The following is a 27,148-nucleotide window of genomic DNA, read 5'->3' as shown; positions in this document are numbered from 1 at the left end:
AATATGGTCATTTGAATAATAACAAAGATCCTGTTTTGGCTAGAGGCTTCATTGCATCTGCTCCTCATAAGGGATTATATGAGCTTTTGGCACAAAATGTGTCTCCTATTCATGTGCATTTCCAAGTAACATTAGAACGAAAACCCTAAGAAAGGGTCAGTTTTGCAAGGTTTTTAACATTAGCATAACCATGGTTCAAAAGTCAGAGGGCTATAAAAGGATTAATAGCTTTAGTATGATCAAGCCAGTCAGAAGTATTGAGGCCATGTTACTGAGACCACAGCTGCGATGGGCAGGGCACGTCTCCAGGATGAAGGACCACCGCCTCCCTAAGATCTTGCTCTATGGTGAACTTGCCACTGGCTGCCGCATGAGAGGAGCCCTGAAGAGAAGATACAAGGACTCCCTGAAACAACATCTCACCCTTGGCCATATTGATCAACATAACTGGTCTACTCTGGCCTCCAATTGGGAGGCCTGGAGATACACCATCTATAACGCTGCGGATACTTTTGAGTACACACGCAGGATCACCCTTGAGGAGAAAAGGCAGCGCAGAAAGAACCGTTATTGCAGAATACACCATCTAAGGAGTCTTTCTGCTGTACCTTCTGCAACCGGATATGTCTGTCACGTATTGGCCTCATAAGCCACCAGCGTGCCTGCAACAAATGTGGATAGAGCCTTCCCAAATCTTCGTTCGCAAAGCCTAGCCATGATGATGATGATCAAGCCAGGAATGTCCATTATAAATGTAGAAATCAAGTCTCCACCAACATTGCAAGAGTCTTCTCAATTTCCTCAACCAATGTACTTGTTGAATACTTATAGACTGTAAACATGGTGAGGTACTCAGGCACATGAGTCTGATCCTTTCTGCTTTAATAATAAAAATTACAAAATATTAGGAAGAGTTGTTTTCCATAGTTGTTTGAGGCAGCTTATGTTTGAGGGAAGGTATGTTGGCATCAAATTTTAATTTTGTGATATTTCGAATGTATGCATGACTCCATTGGGATGTCACCTTAAAAACAACAGAAAAGAAAAAAAATATATAGGTTAAAATTTTTTTGCTGAGACTTGAAATTGCTTTGTGTTATGAACTCCTTTTTCAAATGCTCAGTTTATAAACTTTTAGGACAGAATTTTTTATGGCCCATATTTGTAGTGTTTTCCCATTGTTGTATACTAAGACTTTTCAAGCTTTTTTTAACCTTTCATGGCTCTCTGCCCTGAGAAGTTTTTCTACAGCATTTGTGTTGCTGGCTGTATATGGCCTGCCAATGATATTTCTTATTCTTCACTATTGCAGTTACATTTCAGTCTCATCTCCTTTCTTCATTTCAGTCAAAATCAGATATGGCTTGAGTGAGGGACACACCAGTCTTCACAAACCCTTGGCTTGTACAAACCCTAGTCATATTCCCAGCCTTCAAAACTCAAAGCAGTGGTCACAGTTTGGCGTCACTCCAAATCTGTGTTATTTCATACCTTTAGATTATCAAGAGGGAATAGGTGAGAGCAATTTTCAAACTAAGTGCTCAGCTTAATCACATGTCAAGGACTCCATTGGAGCAAAACAACTTTTCAGGGCAGTCATCAATTCTTTGTGTTCATGTTGAGCTTCCTATGGCAAGTGATAAGTAAGGCTCATATTGATCCAATCACCCTGTCTCATGCTGTTTTTTCCTTGGGGCTTGGAACTTTTTTCTGCCATACTGTGTGACTTCTCTGGACTGTTTCTCAGACAGAGAAAGTGCCACAAAAGGGAAGTAGGCCAGATTAAGGTGTAACACATGGAGCTGAGATTTGAGCACGGATCTGAATATTGCCAAAGATCAGATCTCATCTTTATGGGCAAAAAGCTTCAGAAAACAGCCCCTTGTTTCTTCTTATGATTTGCTGTTGTGACTAATACTAACACTGCGTGAAGAAGACAGCAGTATGCTTCTCTTTTCGACTTCTTACCTTCTGGCTTCTTAAAGACATTCCACTATATTCCACTTCACTAGTAAGTTTGGTAAATCTTTTGCTAGTAAGTTGGTAAAAAACTTAGGTAGATCATTTAGGTAGATCATCTTCCTGCTTTTCCAAATAAATTTCCAAAAGTTATTTTGTTCACTTTTAAAAAATAAGATAAAATCTGATAACATTCTCTATAGCCCAAGGAATAAAAGTAGTAAAATAAATAGAAATAGAAGCCAGTACTGCTTAACTTGTATGTCTTTTTTTTTTTTTTTTGACAGTTGTACATGTGGAGGGTGGCCTATATCCAGATGGCTAACAAGTGCTGCATTGTAGATAGATTGGGAAGACTATTAATGGAGTAAATCAATGTAACTTTCTAACAGTAATTATGCTCGATATGGAAATCTTTTCCTATAGTCATGATCTGATGTCATGATTACAGAATTTGCTCTGTTAGCGAACCTCTAATCTCAGTAAGTGGGAACCATGAACCTCTAATCCCACCATCCAAAAATTACTTTTGCCTCTGTACCTCTCAACCACTCTCAGGCCATGATGCTGGGGTTACCTCAGCATGGTCTGTGTCTGAAGATCCTATTACTGTGAATTTTCTCTTCAAGTGGTAATTAATCTAGGTGTATCACATAGTTTCTCTGGTTTAGTATGCCCTGAGTTTGCTACCACGGGGGTGAATTTTCTATGTCTAGTCTGACATCCAGTTCAGACAGCTGAATAGTCCTAATAGAGTCAACATGTAAGCTTCAATTTAAGAATGCTCTTCATGTCATTTGTTCACCAGAGTGCTCATGATGAGGTCAGGATATTGACTGAATTATATCTTGAGCTGCCTGGAATCAGCATGGTTCATTGTTTTATCCCATTTGCAGGAATGCCACAATTATTGAGTGGGCTACCTTTGACCTCTAGCTCATGGGGTAGGTAAAAGCCATCTGTGTAACACTGAGGCAAGAGTTTAAATTTAAAAAAAAAAAAAAAAAAAAAAAGAGAAAAAAAGAGTTGAGTCAATATTCAAAAATAATCATCCCAATCAAGACAATATGGGAGCTAGTGACATAAATTTCTAAGTTTGGAAATGGGGAATGGCCATAGACTTCTTCAGTATTATCTGCCCAGGCCTTGAAAACCCGTTTGTTTAGCAGTAGTGAGAGAAGATGAAATGTAAGACTTCCTTTCTTGTGAAGGAAAAAAGTGCTTTTCCTCCATCCCACTCAAAACACTTAATGTTTTTGTTGCAGTTTTCCTAAGAGTGTATTTTTCAGATACTAATGAGGAATAAAAGAAATATAAAATAGCATGACATAAAGCAGAAACATACAGTGAAAAAAAATTCTGCAATGGTAATCATGTCACAGCATAATATTTGTTTGGTATACGAGGCAACCTTAGTGCATTGGTTTTTTTCCCTGGAGTTTTAATGCCTTTTTTCTTTACAACTGTTAATTTGACTTACTCTTAATTTGTCATTCATTTTTTATTTTGCTGTTATAGACATTGTGCATAAAGTATACACAAATAAATGGAACATTACCCTTGCTATTGCTCTTTAGTTTTAAAATGAACTGTGTTATGCTATGATATCTTAAAATTTATCCAAGTTCACCACCTAAGAATTGAAGCAAAAAATCACAGAATTATTTAGGTCAGAAGGGACCTTCAAAGATCACCTAGACAGCCTTCGCACCATGGGTGGGGACATCTTTTACCAGATCAGGTTGCTCAAAGCCCTGCCCAATAGGAAATGTCCACTTGAAACCAAATGTGGAAAATAAGCAGATGTAACGAAATGAAGCATTATCTCCAAGCACTTAGAAACAGTATTACTGGGACTTACAGGGATTACATCTCACCTAAGAGAAAGTACCTGCCACAGCAATGATTTCCAATAATGATCAAAATTAATCCTTGGGCTGACAGCCAACACAAATCCTATACATAGTTTAAAAGCTTAAATAGACAGTTAAGTGGGACTCTACATTAGTAGCAGTGTGGTTACAGGGCTGATCTACACTCAGGAGCGAACTTAGCACAGATTGGAGTACTACTTTAGTGCTGGCTGAAGGAAGGAATAGGAAACAAGGCTTCCCTTTCCCTGTATCACTTCCCTAAATCCCACATGATTTTCCTGGAAGTTCTGTTATCTGTGTTCTGCCCCCTCTTTGTTTATGACGTCTGTCGGAGAAGTTACCAGCTGAGGAGGTATAATTTACCTGCTGATGCATGGAATTAAAGCCAAGATATATGCTCAGGAGTCAGCAATTTTCCATCCATGGATGGTTGAAATTTTAACTGTTAAATGAATCCCAACTAGATTAGTCAGAAAGGCTACTTGGTTTCTTTTAAACTACAGAGTTTGAAACTGAGTCTCTTGCTATGAAGCAGCAACATTTTTTTTAAGAAATAAGCAGTTTACACTACATCACCTGCTGAAGATTAAATATTTTATGCACCTTTGCTTAATGTTTGCTTGTGACATTGGAAGATAACAGATTTTCTGTTGAAAAGCTTTAAGCACCTGCTTGTATTTTCTGAAAGAATTCTTAACTTTCATTAAATGTGGACTGAAAATGAGCCACTTGGGCAGCAGCTTTTCTGCCATTCTCAGAGTTTTCAAGCTGTGAATTCACAAATACTGAAACACTCTCAGAAGTTCACTGATTTTAAAACCTGTACACCCTGTCAAACAGTCTCAGATTTTCTATTTGTTTGTAAATTACTATAAAGATACAGATTAATTTCTTTAATGCCTGGTGCATTTGACTCACTTTATGGACTAAGAATCTCCAAGTAGTTAGAAAGGGGGATGTTTCAGCTGTCAAAAAAAAAAAAAATTGATTTTTTTTTGGTCAGGCTTTCTTTTATTGATTGGCAGCTTAACATTTATCAGCTAGAACAGTTTATGGGTGCCATTTTGTGAATTGATATTTTAGAGGTCAAGCTAATGCACCAAGTAGTTTTGTTTGCATTTCTAAAACTGATCTTTGCTGGGCCATCATTATCTCCTTTTACCTGCTTTCAGAGCTCAGAATGTAATACACGCAGTGAAAAGTAACTATGAAAATCTCTTGTTACAGCCTTTACCCATAGCTTCTGAACAATAATTTATTTTTTTAAAAGCGGAAAGTGATGTGATGACATCTCTTTGGGGTTTTTTGCTCTTTCCTTTCTACCTGAATCCAGCAGCCTTGAAATATGAACAGGACCGTCAAGTTAAGTATCTCTAAACATGCCCATCAAGTCAAGCAATTTTTTTTTAATCATTCCAAGAGCCAAACATAACAGTATTCCAGAAATGAAAGATTTTATTAATGAGCTGTTTCTACTAATCACATGACAAATTCTTACATTTTAAATGTGTCAGCAACATTTATCAAGCTGTTTCCCTATGCAAATTTGCCATTTTTCGGTGCCGTTGGCTGTGAACTAGCCAAGCACAAGCACTGAAATAGAGTATAATATTAAAAATTCAAAGACAAAAACGGAGGAAAAATATTTAAAAACTCTCAAAAGCAAAGAAAGCTGAGACACCAGAGCCGTGGACATCACAATTTATTCCCACAGTTGTGATAACAAACATTACCTTGCAATACTTGGTATACACTAACCCATTAATCTGTATTCCTACTCAACAAAGAGCTACTGAAGTACATGAGAATGAATATGTGTGTGACAACTGGCATTTCTTAGACCTTATAATTGTTAAAAACACTTGATAACAGTGTGCAATCTCTGGTATTGTTTCACAAAGACAGCCTCAGTTGTTTCCTGTGACTCTGTATTTATAATTATATTTTCATTAAACTGAGCTGTCTGTTAGCTGCTGATTTCACAAGTTGTTTTCAGGCTGCAACTGAAAATTTTCTAAACTAGTATCAAGGATGAACATGCAAAGCCAAAAGACAAATGCCTTGTCAACTGGAAATAATGTTCCAACAAGACTGCATTTAAAGGGTAAAAAACCTATGGACAGTAAAACAGAAGATTACAAAGGCAGATTTCTTACTGCTAACTAGCAGCAACATACACTGGCTGGAGGTAATTTTCAGGTGAGGCCAGAATAGAGGCAATTAACAGAGGAGAACAAAAGGGCTACTTCTGCAACTGGAATCTGCACCAAATAGCCCTTTAGTCATTGTGAAAGTAAGATAGACTGATAGGACAGATTTTTGGAGTAGGATGCAAAGGGCAAATCAGTGTCATGACAGTGCTGACAAGAGGGCATGTATGTAAGCCAATGGTATTTTTGGGCATCTGGATGACAATTTTACACATATTTTTTACAGCTACCTTGAAGTTGAGAATAGGAAACATGGAAACATAAATCTGAATTAATTATTTAATTATCAATGTAACTCAGCTCTCATTTATCTCCAGTGAGAAGTAGTGGTTTGTTTTCCATTTAAATGGCATCCATTCAACTTCAGTGTATTTTGCCTAAGCATGACCTAAAGACCTAAATCTGTTGTTAATTCAAGTGAATTTTCCTGTTTGTATTTCATAGACAAGCTGTTAGAAAATCTTAGTACACTAGTATGTTTGCCATTTTTGTTGCTTCAAGTGGAAGTGGGATGAAGTTTATTAAAATGCACTGACATTGTACATGCTGTGTGGGTTACAGTACAGCCAGTACCCATTAGAGTAGATTTAATAGCTGATCAGGAAGATGATTTGAATGAAGAAAAGTTATTGCTTCTATTTTAAATCCAGATCCGTTCATAGAAGCAGATTTCTTCACTGAACTGAGGAGGTGGTAATCTGGGTGATGGGCAGAGGGGAGAAAAGAGAGGAGGGTGCTTGACTGGAGGCATCTTTTCATTTGAATCTTTGGCAACTGGAACAGCCTGGCTGCCTGTGGTCCTACTTAAAATAATAGATATGATTTATAGATAATATTTTAAATAAATATGATTGAAGTTTGATTTAGATTGTTTCTAGAACCACGAGGTAAAACTGTCTCTGTTGCCTGTTAAAAAATATTAGTCCTTAAGTGGCATTCTAATCAAGTAACAACAAAATTTGTTTTTCAGGCTGTAAATCCATGGGGACATAGGTTATGCACTGTTTTGTACAGTATCTGGCATGACAGTTCTTCTACCAGGCACAAACTTCTCTGTGCAACTGCAATATAATCAATGTATGTTTGCAATTTCCTCTCTCCACTCCAACATCCTACTTTCACGTTAAAATTACTGGTATGAGGGTTAAGGCAAATTAGTTATCTTATTGTCCTTAAATATAGTTGAAAAGATCTTTTATTTCCCCTTGCTTTACCTTAAAGAAAGTAAAGAAAGTCAGAGGTTTTCACACTTTTTCCCTCTCTCCTAGGAAACGGATCTCATGACCTTTAACATCTCAATGCACCGCTCTTGGTGGCGGGAACATGGACCCGGCTGTATACGAAGGGTGGTTCGTCCTTCTGCCCCTGGTGTCCTAGAGGATTACTCCTACGTCTCTGTGACAGGCTGCATCATTGATTTCCAGTACCTAGAGGTCATTCACAGTGCTATCCAAATACTCCTCTCTGTAAGTCCATGTTTCTTTTTGTACTGGGATTCCTCAGTCCTTTCACATGCAGCCTGCTGGAAGGGGGATGTAGTAGTTGATGTATAGCCGCACAGACTTTTGGTTGTATTTTGAATTAGACAATTATATACATGTTATTAAAATGTGCACTGCTCTTTACCTTCCCTATGTCTTGTCAAGCTCAATAGAGGCATAGTCTCCATTCTGGCCTCTGCTGGGACAGGTGAAAATTAACTCAAGTTCTTGGCTCTCATTCATTAAGCCGTGTACAGCAAAGGAGAGTAGGCTTGACCAAAATTAATTTGCCTAAATCTTTCTAAAGTTCACAGTCAATGATGGCATTCATTCAGCCCTGAATGTAAATATATTTTACATGATACATGGCTAAGTTTCTTCCCAAAGTGAGATATGGACGTAATGCTTGAAAAGGGTCAGAGAAGTATTAGGAGTTAAAGTACGCATTCATATGTTATTTGTTCCTTCCTGGAACTCTGTGTTATCAGAATACGCTGCTTCCATGGTCCATAACTGTTGCAACACCAAACAAAAAATGCATTAAGAAGTTGTTATAAAAAGCCTGCAGTGCGGGGAACTGCTGGGGCGTATATTGCTTTGGGAGCAAAAGCCACAGTCTTTCCTCAATCTGTTGGCTGCTTCTGCTTGTGATTAACAAATTGTTTGTCATGAACTGTATGTGATCTCCTAGGTCACATAGGCTAACCCCAAGTGATTGCATATAGGATCGATCACCCCAGATGCCCAGACCTATTTTGAGAACATAAATGTTTGTGAATTGAGAATATATGTGCTCATGCTAACCATGGCTACTGGTACTTGTCAGACAGTGGGAGAAGAGATGCATTCTGCAGTCCACACCTGCTAGTCAGGTGAACTATGTCTGAGCAATCAGAAAGGATAGATATTCCTGGTCTGTTCAGTACTTCAAGCTTTTACTAACTGACTGGTAAATACTACCACTTGCAAAGTAAAAGGGATCTTCAGAATAAATCTCACTCATTAGTTTAAAATTATTTTCAAATTTTAATTTTTACATTTTTTCAAGATAAGGACATTCTCTTTCAAAAGAAAAAAAAATCAGTATATGTGCTTATGTCTGTCATCCTGTCCAGCTGTCTGAAAGTTCAAGATAATTTCTCTGCAGTACTACATGCCTTTTATAAGATGTCAAGTGCTTTTTCTTTGCCACTACTTTTAATCAAACTTGGATCAACTTGTACATCTCTGATTAATGAAATTCCACTTGAAAATCCAGGTCTGAATTAGTGCACTTAGTTTACACATCACTGACATCACATCTGCCTATACAACAATGTGTCTGCTCCTGGTCTATCAGCTTCCCAGGCCTCAGTGACCTCACAAGCACCTACACAAGCCTTCTCCTGCCTGCCTTTCATTCAGGCAGCAAAAGGCTTTGAGTCACGATCTTTTCCAGTGAAGACAAAATTACTTCTTTTGCAACCCAACCCTGCGTGTGCCAACATAAATCATGAAGTTTCTGTGAAAGTGTGCCTTCCAGATGAACTCTGCACACTGTATCTGTGAAGCTTAACTGAGTGCTTCTTCCTTACTTTTGTGGGGGCCTGCTACTGAAAGCAGGTTGCTTCTCCCATGAGTTCTTCATTTGCAGCACATTTCTCACAACGCAGTGTTTTTCACTCTGCATCAGTGAGTCTGCAGAAGGGCAACTGAAGTGTCATTAGTTTAAAAGGTGAACAGAAATATTTTAAATACTCCACTTCTCTAAGAAAAGATGTATTATCTTAAAATTTTTTTCTAGCATTTTTGTGATTATTAACAAATTGAGTGTTCGGTGGAAATACAGCTGGTTGTTGAAATCAGGAACTGTTTTCTTCTGCAATTAATGGTGCAGTAGAGCTCTGGTTAAATGACAGGAACACAAATATTGACATTATAACAATAGAATAAACCTGAATAATATATACAAACTAAGAGAAATATTAAAATTTTAAAAGTATAGAAATTATGTAATAATTATAAATCATAAGAAGTAACTGGTCTTCCCTTTCTGAAGGAGTGACTGATTGCCATTCTGGATACAATTCATTGCAAATGTGCCAGGAACTTATAAGGCATGACTATGCATTAAAGAGTTGCAGTTTCAGATACTGCTTTGACTGATATACACAGTATTAAAATTAAAATACTGTACACAAAGGAAGGTTTTCCTCCAGTTTCACTGTCTTGCTATCCCATCTGTGACATGTTATGATTAACATACCATGAGTCTGTACTTCAGTTTCCATTCTGAATTGTAATTTAGGCTTGTTTCATTTACTGTCACACAGGACAGAAGTCACCACGTAGATTAATAAATTTATTGCAGTTTCCTCCCATTTTCTGAGTACTGTTGACCTGAGGAAGTTCACATCCATTTTGGATACATAACACCTTTCCTAATTGGGGTACCAATATCAATTGTTAGTTAAAAGGTCATTTAAGTTGTCTTTTCAAAGTACTGAAGGACTGTAGATCAGAAGATCATTCTTTTTTTCCTTTTCCTAGTAGCTAGTCCCAAAAGCAGCCTATTCCTTTTTGGATCTTACAACCTACTTAATTTTCATAACATTTTTATGTAGCAGTAGTCACATAACAAACCATTTTGCAGTGTAACAAAAAACTTTATTTTATCATGCTAACCCTTGTCCAAATGACTGGGAATGTGAACACTTCCATTTGGTAGGAAATTAGAGCCTCTGTAAGAAGAAATCCCTCCAGGGGTAAATATTGGATACCTGTTGAGATATATAACTCACTAGTAGCATTTTTGAAAGGTGATTTTTTTTTTAAATGATATAAAGCTTTTTATATGTACAGAATGCAGCAGTTGTGACTACATTAGACCCTGCTTTAGGGAATGGGCTTGGCATTCATTTATTTAATTCTAACACAGTAAAGCTCTTTTTGTATCTGCTTTATAGTTGTTTCTAAAAAAAAAATCTTTTATTGGTGGAACAGTGACTTTATATCTCATCCTGATTCTGGGTGGCTATTTAGGTGATCAGGAGTTGAAGATATTAAACATTTCTTTAAATTATGAGAGACTGGTTTTCCCTACACTGTAGATCCAGGCAAAGATGTGATATAGGGAGATTAGGAATATTGAATTTTTCCATGGTGAAGTAAAAAGCATTGAGCATATCTGCCTAAGGTAAAGTTATCAGTGGGGAATAGCTTATCACATACACTACCAAGCACAAAACATAGTCAGAAAAATGTATTATTTTCTGCAGAATATAATGAAGTTGTAATATCACAAGTATAAGAAAAACCCAAATTGGGAACTGGATAGTGTGGTCACCGTGAGTCTGCATGATACTCCTGCAAGGTGGATAGACTTCCTCTGTACACATAATTAAGCATGCTGAAGGAACTGGATACTGAGGCCAACAGGGCCAAAACAACTCGTGTTTCTGCTGATGGTCTCAGCCTCCAAATCATGCTGGTGCTTTCAAGCCATCCAACAGGAATAATCCTTGGGATTGTTCACTTGATTAAAACTGTGACTGGGAACTGTGAGGGGAGAGTGGTGGCTACAGCAGGCCAACCTTTCACATGTGTAATGGCGTGGGTTACAGCATGCCAGTACCAGGAATGCTCCCAGGAATTTATTCCTTAATATGGACTGAGGCAGGATCTTGGCAGGAAGTAGATAGTTGGTCTATTTACCCACAGTAGATAGTTGGTCTATTTCTCTGCCAGAGAAACATATCCCCTACCTTTTTGGCATGGTAGAGAAAGGTATGTTTTCACGTCACATTGAGTTGTTACAGTGACATTTATGACACTTATAGAGATGGTGTTGGGTTTCCATACAGGAGTGTTCTGTTTTATTAAGCTCTTCTGTGATCCAAATGGGGGAATGTGTGAGCCCCTCTAGCCCTGTAATAAGGGCTGTATGTCTCTCTTGTGTCTATTTTCTTCCACCTTCTTCCCAGATGAAGAATGGGACATGTAGCTAGACTTTCAGGATAAGGATTTAGTTTCTGAGCTGTTTCTGAATGTTCTTTCACTCTTGGACATATACCCTCTTGATGTGCAGACAGAATTCAAAGCTGAAAACACCTTGAACTTGGGGCACAAATCTGCAAGGACTGAGATGTTCTTTATTTATTGTGGGAATTAATTTCATTTGTATTTGGCCTCGAGAGAAAGTTCCGTCTTTTGCTTAAATGGCGAAGTGAAGATGCTAGCAAAAGTAACAGAGCTTTTATTCTGAAACTCTTTCTCTGGTACCATAGAGACCATTGAGGCCAAAACCATTAAAGAATTTTTAGATAAAGAATTTAGTCTTCATTCAGTACTGGTTGCACTCACTCTGGTACAGGAATGTATCTGGTATGGATACAGCAGTGTGACAATGCAGGGGCAGTTTGCATCACTGTGTAGTAGCTGGAGGAAAACAACTTTATATCTGTCTCTAACTATGATTCTGTGTGCAAAAGATGACAAAACCACATGTAGCTGGTCACTGTTTTCTGGGATTTGTATTAGACAACAAGAGCATATAAAATATATCTGCTTTATGACCTGAGAAGATGTCTTCTCAGTGCTTCTTTCAACTCACAAATTTATAAATGTTGTACACACAAAGAGGCAACAGGCTCCCAAAACAGCTTTGTGTCTGAATGCTCAGTGACATGTCTACCACTAGTAAAAAAATTGCAACCTCCTAATCACAAAATCACACAGAAGGGCTGAGGTGGGAATGGACCTCTGGAAGTCATCTGATCCAACCCTCCTCACACTCAAGTGGGTCAGCATAAAGCAGTCTTCCCAGGACTGTGTACAAACAGCTTTTGAATATGTCCAAGGAGAGAGACTCCACAATCTCTCTGGACAACCTGTGCCAGGGCTTGATAACCCTCTGACTGAAAAAGTGTTTTCTGTTCTGTAGGGGACCTCCAGTGTTTCAGTTTGTGCTCTTTGTCTACAGTCCTGGCACTGGGCACCATCCTCATTACACGCTCCATTTAAGACCTGGACCCAACGCTACAGTTGTGGCATCACCAGTGCTGAAGAGATAGACAGGATCACCTCCCTTTATCTGCTGACAATACTTTACCTAATGCAGCCCAGGATGTCATTTGCCTCCATTGAGGCAAGAACACATTGCTGACACATGTTAAACCTGATGTTCACCACAACCCCCAAGTCTTTTTTTTTGGTGAACTGCTTTCCAACTGGGTGGCCCCTATCATTTCAGTGCAGAGGGTTGTTCTTCCCAAAGTGCAGGACTTTGTGCTTCCTCATTGTTGATCTTCATGAGGTATGTTATGCTAAAAAAAAATTAATTAATTATATATCTAGCTCTTACGTCATATTCTGTAAAAATGGTCATTAGCTGTCCAAAAGATTCATAATTATTGATGTACATTGATTCTGAACACTTAAAAACCTAATTGTTAATATTTTGAGACTTGTCATCCATACATTTGCAGGTTCTTCTATTTTAATTAATCAGGTACAGTGATTTCAAATGGCCTTGTCCTTTCTCGTTAGATTTAGTTAGACCTCATTATTCATGGTAGTGCGTAGGTAGTAAAATACACAAGTATATTTGTCTAATTACCAGTCTCGGTCAATAAAGCAACTATGTGAAACAAGATCAAGATAAATCTGTGGTTTTCCATCTCAGTTGTCAGTCCAAGGATGTTTGATTTTTCGAGTAGCTCATTTAACAGGAACTGAAACCACTGATAATATAGCTGTTTGCCTGCTCATTTATTCATTAACTGTTATTATATGGATTTGTGAAAAAGAGGTAGGCAACTTCTGCAGCAGAGCTGGCTAAAGGTGAGGGTATCGCAGACAAGAGTTCAAGCATTAGCAACATAGTAGTGCCTTCACCCTGTCAGTTAATCTATATGAGAACTCAATTGTTGGACATTTTGGGGTATATGATATAGAGTTGTTTTCCATTTTACATGAAAATTACTATGACAATTTTTTTATTGTACAAAAATGTTAATGAAATTCTGGGCAGGTATTCTGAAATACTTTTCTTTATACAAAAATATTTATAGTAAAAATAAAACTCAGTAGTTAATTTGAATTTTTATGGAGCTCAGTATTTCAGTGCAAACTATGATGGAACACTGGAGATAAAGGGAGATCTGGAAAATATTTAGGGTTTTTTTCCTCCTTAAACTTCTCATAATTACCAAACTCATGTCAGAAACAGTGTAGTAGACTATATGTCTGCAACTTAGTTACTGTAATTCTCAGACGGACACTTTCATTTCGTGTCATTTCCGGTGTTCTCAAATTAACCTGACCTAGCACTGAGCAGGGAGCTGCAGCTGCACAGTGCACAGTAAACTCGGTGGTCACTAATTCCAATACAAGGCAACATCTCTGCAAATAAGCAGGAGAGGTGCTGGAAGAGGTAAAAACAGGTTAAAGTGCCTCAGCAAACCTATGTGCCTACATGCTGTCTTTAGAGCTGGGCAGAATGCTGAATGCTGCACTAGGAAGTTGGAAATTATAAGAGAATAAAGTGGAAAGTGTAACAAAGATTATCAATCAAAACATTTTTTTTTTAGAGAACACAAAAATCAAATATTTTTCATTAAGAAAAGTAGAAGCAGCGTTTGCTTTGAATTTTAGAGATATTTTATTGACTATATTGTTGGAAGCCATTAACAGTTTGATGGGCTACTGAGACACCAAAGATCCTGGAAATTCAGAAAACTGTAGCAAGTTGCTCCCTAGTTGTCTTCAGGACACTGAAGCCTCTCAGGACACTCACAAGATTTCAACAGCCTCTGTGGCAATCAGTGCATGACAGTTTACTCAGAAGGTGGAATCAAATTTGCACCTTTCTGCCAAGCTGCAATTCAGTGCAAAGGCTTTGCTGCATTACCAGCAGTGTGCAGCATCAAGTCTGCTCCAGCTGCAAAGTTGATAAACTAGCCAAGGAAATTAATTCCTTCTCTAGACTAAGAGTTTACATGGTGATTGATAGCTGTGGCCACATAGGTTTGACTGTGCTGAATTTATTTTTTTTTATTTCCAAAAACCACATTTCTCTAATTGATTTTTACATGCAGATATGCTTTTAAATAATGGAAAGGTATTTTACTAGGAGGGTTTGATTCCTTAATCTGCACCTGTAGTGTAAAGGACACAGGCAAACCAGAGGTGAGCCTTCCTGAGTTAAGTCTTTCTGAGCCTAACAGCAATAGATCTGTGCTCGCTCATACTCATCAGGATGATCCTTTCTGCATATTGTAGTTGATACCCATGTGCCCAGACTTTCTTATATGGGGGAAAAATATTCACTGATTAAAACCCATCTCTGTGTGAGCCACAACTGACAGGACATTTTTCTTTTAATCATGTACTGAATCCACAGCCTAGCTCTTCCATTAAAATTTGTTGCCTGAATGTGACCTGACTACAGAAAGAATTTTTTTCCCTCAGCTATGGTTTCTGATGATTTGCAATGCTTTCTGTTTTGCCCTAGGGAACTAGGAGAATCCAGAGCAGGGATTTCACGAAACAAGTAGTGAAACAACTCATACTTCTTAAGCTTTGAGAGAATGATTTGATTTTCACCAAGGGAGGAAGTCAAGATGCATATATGCTTCTCTCAGAACTACCCACAAAAACAGACAAGCTTTTCTGAGAAAATATATTTTGATATAGGAAGATTGCAGTGCAGAGTAAGTTTTAAAAGCCCTGCATTCTTTAAATGCTGCCTTCATAGATTTTGTAGCTAAAACTTCTGGCCCAAATTCTCTAATAAATCTGCTAATTTTTTGATTGTTCCACGTTCACCATCTAGTGTTATAGAAACTGTTGAAAAATTTGTTTCCCTTATTTTTTTCAAAGTAGAGAGGGGAATCCCACCGGCAGATGTGAGGTCTAGCACAGGATGTGTTTTCCTGGCACCTGCATAGGTGACAAGTTTGAAAACAGGGTATGGTGGACTCATTAAGGGGTAGTTCCATCCTTTGCCATAAATACTCACTTAGCTCCTATCAGCTCTCCCACAAAAGGTGATGGGCATGGAAACAGCCCAGTTCATGCAAAATTCTGACATGTTGTGTAGGCAAAAACACTGAGCTTCTGCTACTTCAGTGCCTGCCAGAGGACATGGCTGCCACAACACTCTTCATTCACAGATTAGGTGTACGTGTAGCTCTGTGGGGGAGGAATGAAAGCACATAGGGATTAGAGCCCATGAAACTCATTCACACAAGGTACCAGAGAGCAGAGTTTGGATGACACTGCAATATACCAAGAGAGACCAATAAAAAGTTTATACGAGTGCAGTCAAGATGAATGTTGATAAGTACCTAAGAAGTGATGCTTTAAAATATCACAGTAATAATTGACATAGAGTTACCTGATGAAGTTGCCTTCTTTTCAGTTTGAATTTTTCCATGGTTGTCAGGCTTGCCTAATACACTTGCCTTTTAATACACTTGCCTTTTTATACACTTTTATAGAACAAAGAAGTGAGTCTCATGTCATGGAAAGAAAACCAACAAACACAGATGAGAAAGGACAGGGTTTGAAGTTGAGGTTAGGAATAAGCATCTGTAAGGACTTCCATGTTCTCAGAAGGTTCAGAATAGATTCAGTGAAATGGGTGCTTGAGGCATTTCTTTGCAGTGGTTTGATTATGATCTGAATAGGTAAGGTTACTAGAGGTCTTGAAAGAGAGACTGATGTGAATTACTTTCAGTTTTTATGTGCTGTCAGTAACTATTCTGAAAGGACAAAATCATCTTAAAGCAGAAGACTGGAAAGCAAATTTAATTTCTCCTCTCCCATGTAGAAGGCTTCAGTTGAAACAACTGTTCACTTGGAAGGACAAAAATTATGAATAATTGTGCTGCTCCATAATTCTGATGCTAGTCTGAAAATGATAATTGAATAAATCAAGTGTTGCAGAAAACATCTACTAGATCTGTCCGAATATATGATATAAGTAAAGATCTTTCAAGAAATCATTCCCTGTGATGTGGAACTTTCTTAGCTTAATTTTCCATTACCTCCTATGTAAATTAATGTTATGTAGATTAATTGATAATCATTGTGAATGACAGTAAAAAGTGTTAGGTAATTAAACAGCTTCTTAAAAGAACATAATAATTTCCATTTTTACCTGTGATTTCTTTAATTTATTTTTATCTTTTTTATTAATTTATAATGCACCTGATATCTTCACACACATACATGCATAATATAAAAATATTATATTTTAATAATAAATTAAAATATAAGGATCAGCATAGAAAACTAAAGTTACAATCTGGTTGCTTAAACCAGACAGCTTGAGTATTTATTTAAGGAATACACTGATTTCCAGAAAAATTTTTCAAGAATGAACTCCTGTGGGTGCCTGAAATATCCTCTTCTTTGCCTGGAGGCTTTTCTTGTAAATTTAATCTTCTTGGTAGTTCTTATCACTACTGACCAGGGATTGACAAGTTCCCCCTCCCTGGATACTGAATTTTTACTTGGGCAATCAGGAGTGAACTCCTGGAAAGACCCTTCTTCTCCCTTCCCTTGATCAAAACCAAACTGTAAAGGAAAAAAGAAAATTCTCTTTTCTTCATTTGTACTTTTAGAGCATGCTCACTTGTGCACCCAAACTGCAGGTCATTTAAACATATTTCAGTCTTCAGTAATGAGAGTCTCATTATCTGTGCCGTCATATTGTTCACTGGTAACATGGACTGTATCTGCCTCATGCTACCAAGCTTTAACAGTTGATACAACACAATAACTTATCAATATGCTATCTGGGACAGGTCCTTCCCACTGGAAAGCTTAATAGATATAATTTCAAATTTAGTGACTTTCTTGAGGAACATGACTGCCTTGTCCCGTGTCCATTATTTCATACAAACACTCTTCAGCTCTTATACCAAACGTGGGGGGTGTCCAATTTACTTTTGTAATAGAGTGCCTGAAAGAGTCAGCTGTTTGCTTTTGATTTTAAGCCATGTAGAAATTCTTCTTACTTCACTAATTTGTGGATTTTGTCCACAGACGATGGAAGTGGGACTCCATAGACCTGTTAGACAAAAAGGATAAATAACATTGAAATCTCTCAGGCGCTTGTTTTTTCATGATGTGAGATTGACAGATTCTCATATCTCTAGACTAAGAATATTTTAAAGCCACTGGTGTTTACTCCTTTGGTCTGTTAGTTTCAGTCTAGAGATGCTGCTTGAAAATAGCTGATATGGGATTTTTCTTTTTCATAGGGGATTCATGCATTTTTATTAAAATATTGTAAACTAACATCACTAAAACACACAACCATTTTCACCAGAAATAATTACAGTGAAATAAATGGAAATATACAGTTGTAAAGCTGATGCAAGTGAAAAATAAGTCCCTAGGTTCTCATTGGTAAAGAATTTGTACAGTAAACAATGAATAAGGAGGAGATGGCCTAGACTTTACAGTTTCCAGGATTCTCACATATTTCCTAGCAGCTTTATCGAACCCAGAGCACCCATTGCAATAAATAGACACTCAATTCTTTGTAGCATTTTACAGAGGGAATGAAAGGTGTATTCCCTCTGGTGAGAAGGAATGCATCCACACATTTGCTATGTAGGGTGCCTGATTTCATGAAAGACCAAAGGAATATCACCATGTTATATTTATTTCTAACTACATATCTAACTGTGTATCAAGTCATATGAGGGAATAATGTCATCTAGAAAAAGGGCTATATTCACTTAAATCTCTCCTGCTGTTTGAGGTGCTTTGAATAGAAATGACATTGAAAAGGTCTTGGTCTGTAAACCCTTACAAAGTAGCTATTTCACTTTCATATTAATATTTTCGACCTCTTTCTGGAGGGTGAAAGTCTTTCAGCAGTAAATATCAACGTGGGGCTGTATCTTCTGGTGTGTCTTTGATAACCTGAACAGAAATTATATGACTTAAAGCAGGGGACAGAGAAACCTGGAAGATGAAGAGACACTGGGCTTCTCTGCTCCCTGTCACCTGAAAAAGTTTTACCACTGAATGAGGGAACTTTACAATTGCAGCTATTTCTTTTCTCCTTTGAGCAAGCCACTGCGGGCACCACAGCAGTCCACAAAGCCTGCAGATGGGTCATAAGAAAACTGGGGAAAGACTGCCTGCTCTCAGCCCCATTTTTCAGGCTCAGGGACCAGAAAAGGCAAAAATGTCCTGCGACTGGGAGTCTGACCTTGCTTTTGTTGACACCTGCATTGCAGACTGAGCGACAGTGACTGTCACATGCATCAGAAACAATTATATTCCCCTGGTTGCTCCTGCTTCAACACCAACACCTGCTCCACAGATTAGGAGCCCCCTGATCTACGGAGGAAGAATTTTTGAAAATGGTGGAGATTGATGACTTCCATCCAGCCAGAAATTGAAGTACTTTATCATGTAAAATAAGGGAAAGAGACAGAGTAAATAGAAATATCCTCAAATGAGTTAGAAAATTTGTAACTCACCCTCGTTCAGATGAGCTGGACTGTTGAGGAAGGTTGCATGGAATTTTTTCAGAGAATAAAGTATGAGCTTTGATTTGGCTTTTGCTTGAGCAAAATTAAATATGCAAACAAAGCAAGTGGGATGTAGGATTATCTGTACAGCTTTGAAGTGGCAGTTGGAGTGCATCCATTCTTATGATCCAACATATTCAAAACAATAGAGATGAAAGTAATGCTTTACATGGAACATCATCTGTGCCTTTAGCATATGCAAAGACTTTGCCTTGAAAAGTTTTGCACATTTCCGTGGTGAATTAGCCCCTCTTTTTTTTTTTTTTTGTCAGATTTCCTTTCATTTGAGGAAACAGACGCTCTTGAGAATGAAAGTGCATCTTCCACAGTACAGACTCCCTTTCCCACTGCTTTCATCTCTTATTTTTCAGTTTCTAATTTGTGGCTGAAATCAGCATTTCAGTCTCTGTCTCAGATTATGATTTTCTGATAAAAGAGAACTTTCAACAGGAAATAAACTGAATAGTGGGGAACAACCAGAAAAAATACAAAATGACAAGACACATTTAGGGATAAGCTTGTCTGTTTACACCTTTTAGAAACACCAGACCTTGCCAATTGCCCTAGTTATGAATATGTTAAATTAAAATTCACATCCTACACCTGAGCCAAATTCATTCTGAACATAAAATAGAGTAATAAAAAGCAAATGCAGTATTTCTGAATCTAGAGTTAAGTTGTTTTTGTGGGTTTACTCTACTTGGTGATAGAATTCCCTATCAGGAGCAAAAATATAGGATGTACATTCATAATATATTGATTTGTCTTTACAGAATACATTTATGTTACTATAAACTATACAGTATATGGTTTTGTCCTTGAAGAATACATGCACTTCGAACCTGTAAGATGCCAGATACCTGGACAATTACAGCCCTACATTGCCAAGCTCAAATTCTAGGTGCTTCAAGGAGCTCAAGTAGAAATTTGAAAAAGAAAAACGTGTTTTGTAATTGTGTTCTGTCAGACAGACAATATAAACACAGAAGCTGGGCTGGTTTACATCACAATGCATTGGGTTATTCACTACACAATGGACTGAATAATCCTATAAATATTTATGAGCAAACCACAGAGGATTTAGTCTTTCTTCCAGCATGTGGAGATTTTATAATGTGCATCATGTTAGTTCAAAGTAAAACCTAATGTTTTGGTTGCTGCTTAGTACATCTAACAGCATGGCTCTGCATCACATATGCTTATTCTCCAGACAGTTACTCACAGACAGTACTTCGGGAGGAACTAGTCTGTGACCACCTAATTCTAGAAGCCAATACATGCAGCATATGTTGGGGTTAGAGAGGATGTAAGGTAGGAGCTGCTTTGCACTTTGACCTGAGGCAGCACCAGTTGGGCTGTGTGGATTAGAAGTTTTTAAATGAGTAGTTCATTCTGAACAATAATCCTAGTGAAAAAGAAAGGACACAAATTAAAAATAAAATAAAATTTAAAAAAAAAGTGTGAGAATCAAATTGAACTTTATTGGTTGAATTTTTACAGGTATAATGGCTTTAAGAATTTTAGCTGCCAACTCAATGACCCTTATGGTCTGCAAAGTTGCCCTGTTCCTGTATGGGTCATTCATTTGGTTTCTGATACTATCAGAAGTCTATGCTCAAGTAAAATTTATTAGTAATATCTTTCAACTGAGAGTAATTTTCATGCTTCTCTCATTGACCTTGCCACGATTCACCTTTATTCATAAAATAGACTGTAACTTACTCTCTTTTTAGACCAAGACATTTGCTCCCTTCCCACTTTTACCTGTCAACTTTTGGACTGTTTTTTTATTTGTCAATTGCTTTGAACTGAGGGCTAAGTCACTGATGTTCCCGTTTTGACATTTCTCTTCTGCTCATCAATCATGTCACATATGTTCCATTCTGAAGATGGACAGAGGCAAATATCATTAGCTCCAGTTTCTGCTGAACCCATGGGAACAGGTTAACACTTGGTGGATAACTTTGTTACAGTTCCTGCAATATTATCCTTAGAACTGATAGCATGCATTTATATAATTTATATTTATGTTTCATTTCTGTTGAGAGTTGGCTTTTACAACACATCTCTCAGCCATCCCAGCTTGCTGTGCTGTTGTTCATATCAGGGAGACATTTCCAAGTACATGAGCTGGATTCCCTCTGCATGAAACTGAACTGGAAAAGTAGCTCCTTGAGGATGCATGAGGCGTGAGAGCCTGAAACAGTCAGTCAGCTGATGGGAGTAGAGCCTGAAATAGTCAGTCAGCTAATGGGATCAGACCAGAGTCAGTCTAAAAGTAAAGTCAAACCAAAACAGAAGAACCTGATATATCTTTAGCTTGGGTATGAGATTCTCAGTTCCACCTGATTGACTGTACAGTTCTGTATCTGTTGGTCTACACTGCTTGCTAGTGTAGATAGATCCCTGGTCATCACTGTCATTAAGGCTGCGAGCCTTACAAAGTATTTTCCACTATCATATACTTCTACAAAATTTGAAACATTCTGCCTAAAATTTTTCCTAGTATGCTAACACCTGAAGTTAACTTAGCTCAACTATTGAAACTTTTCTGAGAATGAGACTGAAATAAAATGTTTCATCCTACCAATTAGAAAAAACAAGGAGATCCTTATTGTAGAGGAGTTGGAGGTCTGCAGGGAGGAAGAGATGAAGGGGAGTCCTCAGTTTTTCTGCTCTCTGACTACAGAGAAATCTGGTGGAGTCCTGTTTCACCTATTTCTCTTAAACATGTCATGTTCATTCTCTGATTATTATTATTAGATTGGATTGGATATTAGAAACAAAATCTTTATTGAAAGGGTGGTCAAGCATTGGAACATGCTGCCCAGGGAAATTGTGGAAATACCGTCCATAGAAGTGTATGAAAAAAGCATGTAAATGTGGTGCTTAGGTTTAGTTGTGGACCTGGCAGTGCTAGGGCAATGGTTGCACTCAATGATCTTGGAGGTCTTTTCCAGTCTTAATGATTCTAAGATTCTATATTAATGCAGAGCAGGCTTCATCCCTCAGAGTTGTCTTGCACTGGCCCCATAGGTGAGTTGCAAAGGCCCAGCAAACTGGTCACTTAGAGCAGCTCCTCCAGGAGTGATTGAAAGGCATTGCCTCATCTTTTGCTGATGACAGTGAGGAGGCAAAGTAAGCAAGGGCTCATAGAGAAGGCAGAAAAGTGAAAAATGTATGAAGAGGCTTCTAACATGAGGTGTGCTCTTCAGAGAAGACATATAAGGTGACTCCAAGTGGTACATTTACAAAGTATACGAAAGTACAGTTGCTCTATTTCTTGTACATATTTTGATCCATCCTTCAGAGTTAGTGTTAAGCACCTTTCCATATCAGTACCTGAACTGTCGTGCATGCCTAATGTAGCCTGACATTTCTGGGTTAAGTGTTAGCTACAGTTAGTGTGTCTGAACTCAAGTGAAAGAGCATTACTAATTAAGTACCAATTTTTAAATACCCCAATTCTCTTAACTATTCTTCTATGCATTTATGTAGACAGTAATTGACACTGGGCTATCTCATACCTGTTCATATGAAGATTAATTGTTGTTTACTCTTTTTCAAGTAAAAAAAAGGATGCAAAGGCTAGAAGAATTGCTAGTTGCTGCTTGGGTGACACGTACTGTAAAATCTGGGGCAAATTAGACTATCATTCTTTTTTTCCTTTGTAGTGTCTTTGGTAACTTTTCTCTCATCTGTCTTATTCTAAAAAAAAATATCTGAGATCTTCAGAAGGTGATGAGCACCTCCCACATCAAACTCTTTGATGTATATGTGTTGGCTGAGTGATTCTGTTTGTACTTGTCCAGGTAAGCACAATGTTGGTGCTTAGCAAACAGAAACACCCTGATCTGCCAATAAGTAAAATAAGACAGCAATGGAAGAAGGATGCACTGCAGCAGTGGCCAGGTTCCTAGTATGCGCCACATGATACTCTAAGGTATTTTTTCCCACTCTTTACTGTTTTTATTTCTATGGTGAGCAATTGCTTGGACACTGTGCTTAGACTTTCTCCAGTGGTATGTACCTGAAAATAAGTAGTCTGTTCGAGAGAATGGGTCACTGCTTTCAGCACTTTGTTTTCCTGATAATGGGCTGCTGTCACACAGGCACAAGACGTGGTCAGTGTTAATTGGAGACTTGACAGATCTCCCGGATAATTTAGTGACACTCCCCCACTGGTTTAGATACTGAGACAAATTTATTTTAATAGTTATAATCCTGAATAAGCAAGAACATACTGCATCTGACTGTCATTTGCTAATTGGCATTTTGATTTTCTCTGAACATTCGTTCACTCAAGTTTTGGTAGTGTCTTGTCTGTGAGTTATGATTTACAGCAAGCCAAAGCAAGATGCATGGTACGAAGCAGACAGAACACCGATGCCTGCCATACAAGCATGTACTCTGCTTTTTAACTACCAGGCAAAGATTTAAATTAGCAAGCAGCCTTCAAAGAAAGCATCAATCCCAGTAAGCAATAAAAAAACCTACTGTCATTAACACAGTTTCAGCTGAGTAGACATGCTTAAAGCAATACTGAAGATTTTGAGACCAGACAAGCACGGATCACCCAAAGAATGCATAGACACTGTAGAAATTCCTCAGGTTTTCTGTTAGGAAGTACATCATGAAGAGAGAGGACAGCTGTACTCAGCTAGAGAAGAGAATACTATGGTTCTTTCCCACCATTAATATCTGTGATTGTGCAATCACAGCCTGGGTCTGTTAAATTGGAAAGAATATTTAGAAGGACCAACTACTAGCAGCAATAATTGCAAATAGGTTTTTCCCACATTCATTTACAAAACTTATGTGAATAGATTGTGATTTTTACTGATTCGTTTACAAAACTTATGTGAATAGACTGCTTTTATTACAGAAAGTTCTTCAGGCAGTCTTCCACACAAATAAATTTTAAGTAGTCAGTTGCCTGTACAGCTTTTTGATTGTATGAATTATAATTATTAGCTGGAAATGGTTTATTCAGTCATATGCTTTAAGGCCTGTTCTCTAGTTATATGAATATGACTGTAATAGAGAAGAGGGCTATTAAGATTAAGTGCTGAAACCCTTGATTGTCTCAGGGAGTCAAAAGGAGTATTTCTTGTGGGGATGAAGATGTGTCAGAACTTCAAATTTCTTGTGGGTGAACTTGGATTTATTTTCATCGATGTGTTTTTCTTTCATAAATAATTACTGTGTATGCGTACAGTATGGCATCTTCATGACCGTAATACTTGCTTTAAAAACCTCAGGTTTGCCCTTCTTGTGAGCAAGCCTTTGTGTCTCCTACCCCAGAAGTGAGGTGCAGTGACTATGCCTTCTCATAGGTGTCCTACAGTACCTGGCTCGCCAGCCTCCCTGTATCTGCCACTACTGTCCTGAGACCACCTCACCCCAATGTCACCTCTGTGATGAAATGTGGGTGAGCAGCTGGATGTCACCCCTTGCTGCTCCAGCTTGTTATGTGTGCAGGGGTATTTCTGGGTAGTTTCCCATTACCAATGCTGCTACCATTTCTCTCTGGAGACAGTGTAAGTCCCTCTGAGTGACTAACAGTCACTTAGCAGAATCAACAAACAAGTTTGGAAGCAAAATAAAAGAGCTGGGATGGAAAGCAGTAACATAGTAAAGCAGAGGATCTTATGACAGATTTGAGGAGTGTTAACAAAGTGATAGGGCCTCTTGGAGACTTCATACTTTCTAAAACTTGTCTGGTGAGCTGTCAAATCATTGGAGGCCCAAAAGATTTGTGCTCAATCAGCACAGTGTGATATCAATATCATTGTATAAAAGGCTTAAAGGGTTGATTTGTGAGCACTGTGGCATCAGCACAATTCTAATTGTCTTTTATCTCCTACCCTCCTACCGTCTAGTTATCAAAATGGGACAAGTATTAAAAAATATAGAAATACTTAGAACTCTTTCTTCCCTAAGCAGGCAACACAAACCATTGCTCAGCACTTGTCTTCTCAAACCCTGCATAGGATTTATTGTTTTGATGCTTCTGTTTCTCCATGCCCGCTGTGAGGGCACTTCATGGGCTGCCAAAGATAACATTCAAGGAAAAGAGGACTATTTATGGCAACAGACAGAAAAGAAAAAGTAGCAAAGGAGGGGATTGTCTTGTGGCCACACCAAAGGACTCTATTTTGAGCTAATGTGAAGTATTAAAAGATGAGTTGTTCAATTCTTTTTGGTCTTTTTTTTCTGTGATCTGTGTGCCCTGCATCTTGGTTTGCCCTGTACTCTCTCTGCATCCAGCACAGAGCCCATCCTGCCAGGCACCACCATGCAGCTCTCCTCATCCTGCTGCCGTTTCTTGTACTAGCTCTGGAGTTAACAGCAACAACCACCCCTGCCTATCTTTCTTCTTGCCTTTCTGCAAAGAGCTCTTTGGTGTCTTTTCTGAAAGACACCTCCAAAGAAACAACTTTGAGACATGCAAAAGGAATTTTTTGCTTTACTTTGAACCTTTTCTCAGCTTGTATCAACCAACCCATCAGTAGGTCATGGAGACATATAGGCAGTTATTAGCACCCACCTTATCTAACCTACAGCCATGAGGAATTACATAGTTCTTTCCTCCCAGTATCATACACCACACACACATTTTGCTTTTAGCTTCCTAACATACTTTATGCATATCACAAACGTAAAATGCGTGAAACTATTGCTCAAGCTCCCAGGACTCTGGAAAGCCTTTGGAATATGTGTTGGTGCAATATCTAAGAAAAAGCAACAACTGTACATTGACTTATTATCCCGTTTGTATCTTTTTCCTATGAGAAAGCAGTCTATGTGGTTAATTTACTGCAGACATAGCTGCTAGGGATAACAGGTAAGTAAACAACTGTCCTGGACATATAGCCATGGAAACAAAAAACTTCTCTCAGTTTACCCTTTTCTAGTCTGCAATGTTTGCAAGTATGGCTCAGTACTATATATGTTTGCTAAAAAAAAAAAAAAAATTACTACTGCTTACAAGGCTGACTTTAGTGCACATAACATTTGTCTAATAAGACATTACTGAATATGTGAAAAAAGTTCCATGGTATTTCAAAAGATCACCAGGTCTCTCTTTTTCACTGAGGCAAGATCAAGTGATGTTTGCCATCTTTTGTAGTTGTTCTTACCATCTATTCTACAAAGTCTGGCCATGATAGCATTTCCGGTTTTCTAGCCAACAATTCTCAAAAATAGAAATATTTTCCAACCTAGATATTCTTTACTAAAAATGAAGAGCATTTTCCCCCTCCTTTTTTCATTCGGTGAACCAGGTAAAAAAATATTACGTATCTGTCTAGATTTTTATTCACCTATTTGAAAACTGCTATCATACATCCTGCTGATTACCATAGTATTTTATTCTCCAGATTGGCTGTTATTCATTCTTCCGGTTGTAACTTTCTATCACTATTGTCAAGCCTGTGCTCATGGTTACTGTGCTCTGGATTCTCTCCAATATTTCTTGAGGTGTGGTGCCCAACAGAAAACATGGTAGCTGAGGTAGACTTTAACCACTGATATCATCCTAACTCATACTTGCACTAAATTTGCAAAACTCATCATTTAAAAACTTCATGTACTATGTGGTGGATTGAGTCTCATTTATATCGTATATAAAATGACCTTCCCTCTTCATGGGTTGCTTCTGCTCTCAGGTTGTGACCGCAGAGCCGCCCTAAGTCTGACCCTCTTCTGTCTTGCCAGTCTAACCTTTAGTCATATCTCTCTGCTGGTACCTGTGAGGCTTTTCCATGGGTGCCTACAAAGGTTGTACAAAACACAGGAATCAGAAATCAGACCAATGGCTGTAGCTGGTAAGAACAAGCAATGTTCCAGATACATAATTCCTCCTTCATGTCTGGAAGCTGATCTGATAACAGGTGTTATCTTTCCATATGTATATTATTTTGCTACTGAGGGAATCACTGAAAGTCACTTTCTCCATTCAGAGACTCCTTAATACGAAAGAAACATTGTGTGGCAATCATAGGAAATGCCATTTCCCCATATTCTACATAGCAGTCAGGGACAAAATTATTTTCCAATTACTTTTGCTGTAAATGAAATATTCA

General features: G+C 38.1%; 1 protein-coding gene across 3 annotated transcripts in view; it reads left to right on the top strand.

Moving 5' to 3' along the window:
- Positions 1–27,148, top strand: part of NKAIN3 (sodium/potassium transporting ATPase interacting 3) — a 350,285-nt gene that overhangs the window by 256,329 nt on the left and 66,808 nt on the right. For all 3 annotated transcript variants that reach the window (XM_064652027.1, XM_064652036.1, XM_064652019.1), the window contains one exon: positions 7,312–7,509. In XM_064652027.1, the coding sequence (XP_064508097.1) occupies positions 7,312–7,509 (198 nt within the window). The remainder of the gene's footprint in view (positions 1–7,311; positions 7,510–27,148) is intronic.

The sequence above is a fragment of the Pseudopipra pipra genome, chromosome 1, assembly GCF_036250125.1.
Source record: "Pseudopipra pipra isolate bDixPip1 chromosome 1, bDixPip1.hap1, whole genome shotgun sequence".
Classification (NCBI taxonomy): Eukaryota; Metazoa; Chordata; class Aves; order Passeriformes; family Pipridae; genus Pseudopipra; species Pseudopipra pipra.
The sequence above is the reverse complement of the archived record's forward strand: the minus strand, read 5'-3'. Positions and strand labels throughout refer to the sequence as shown.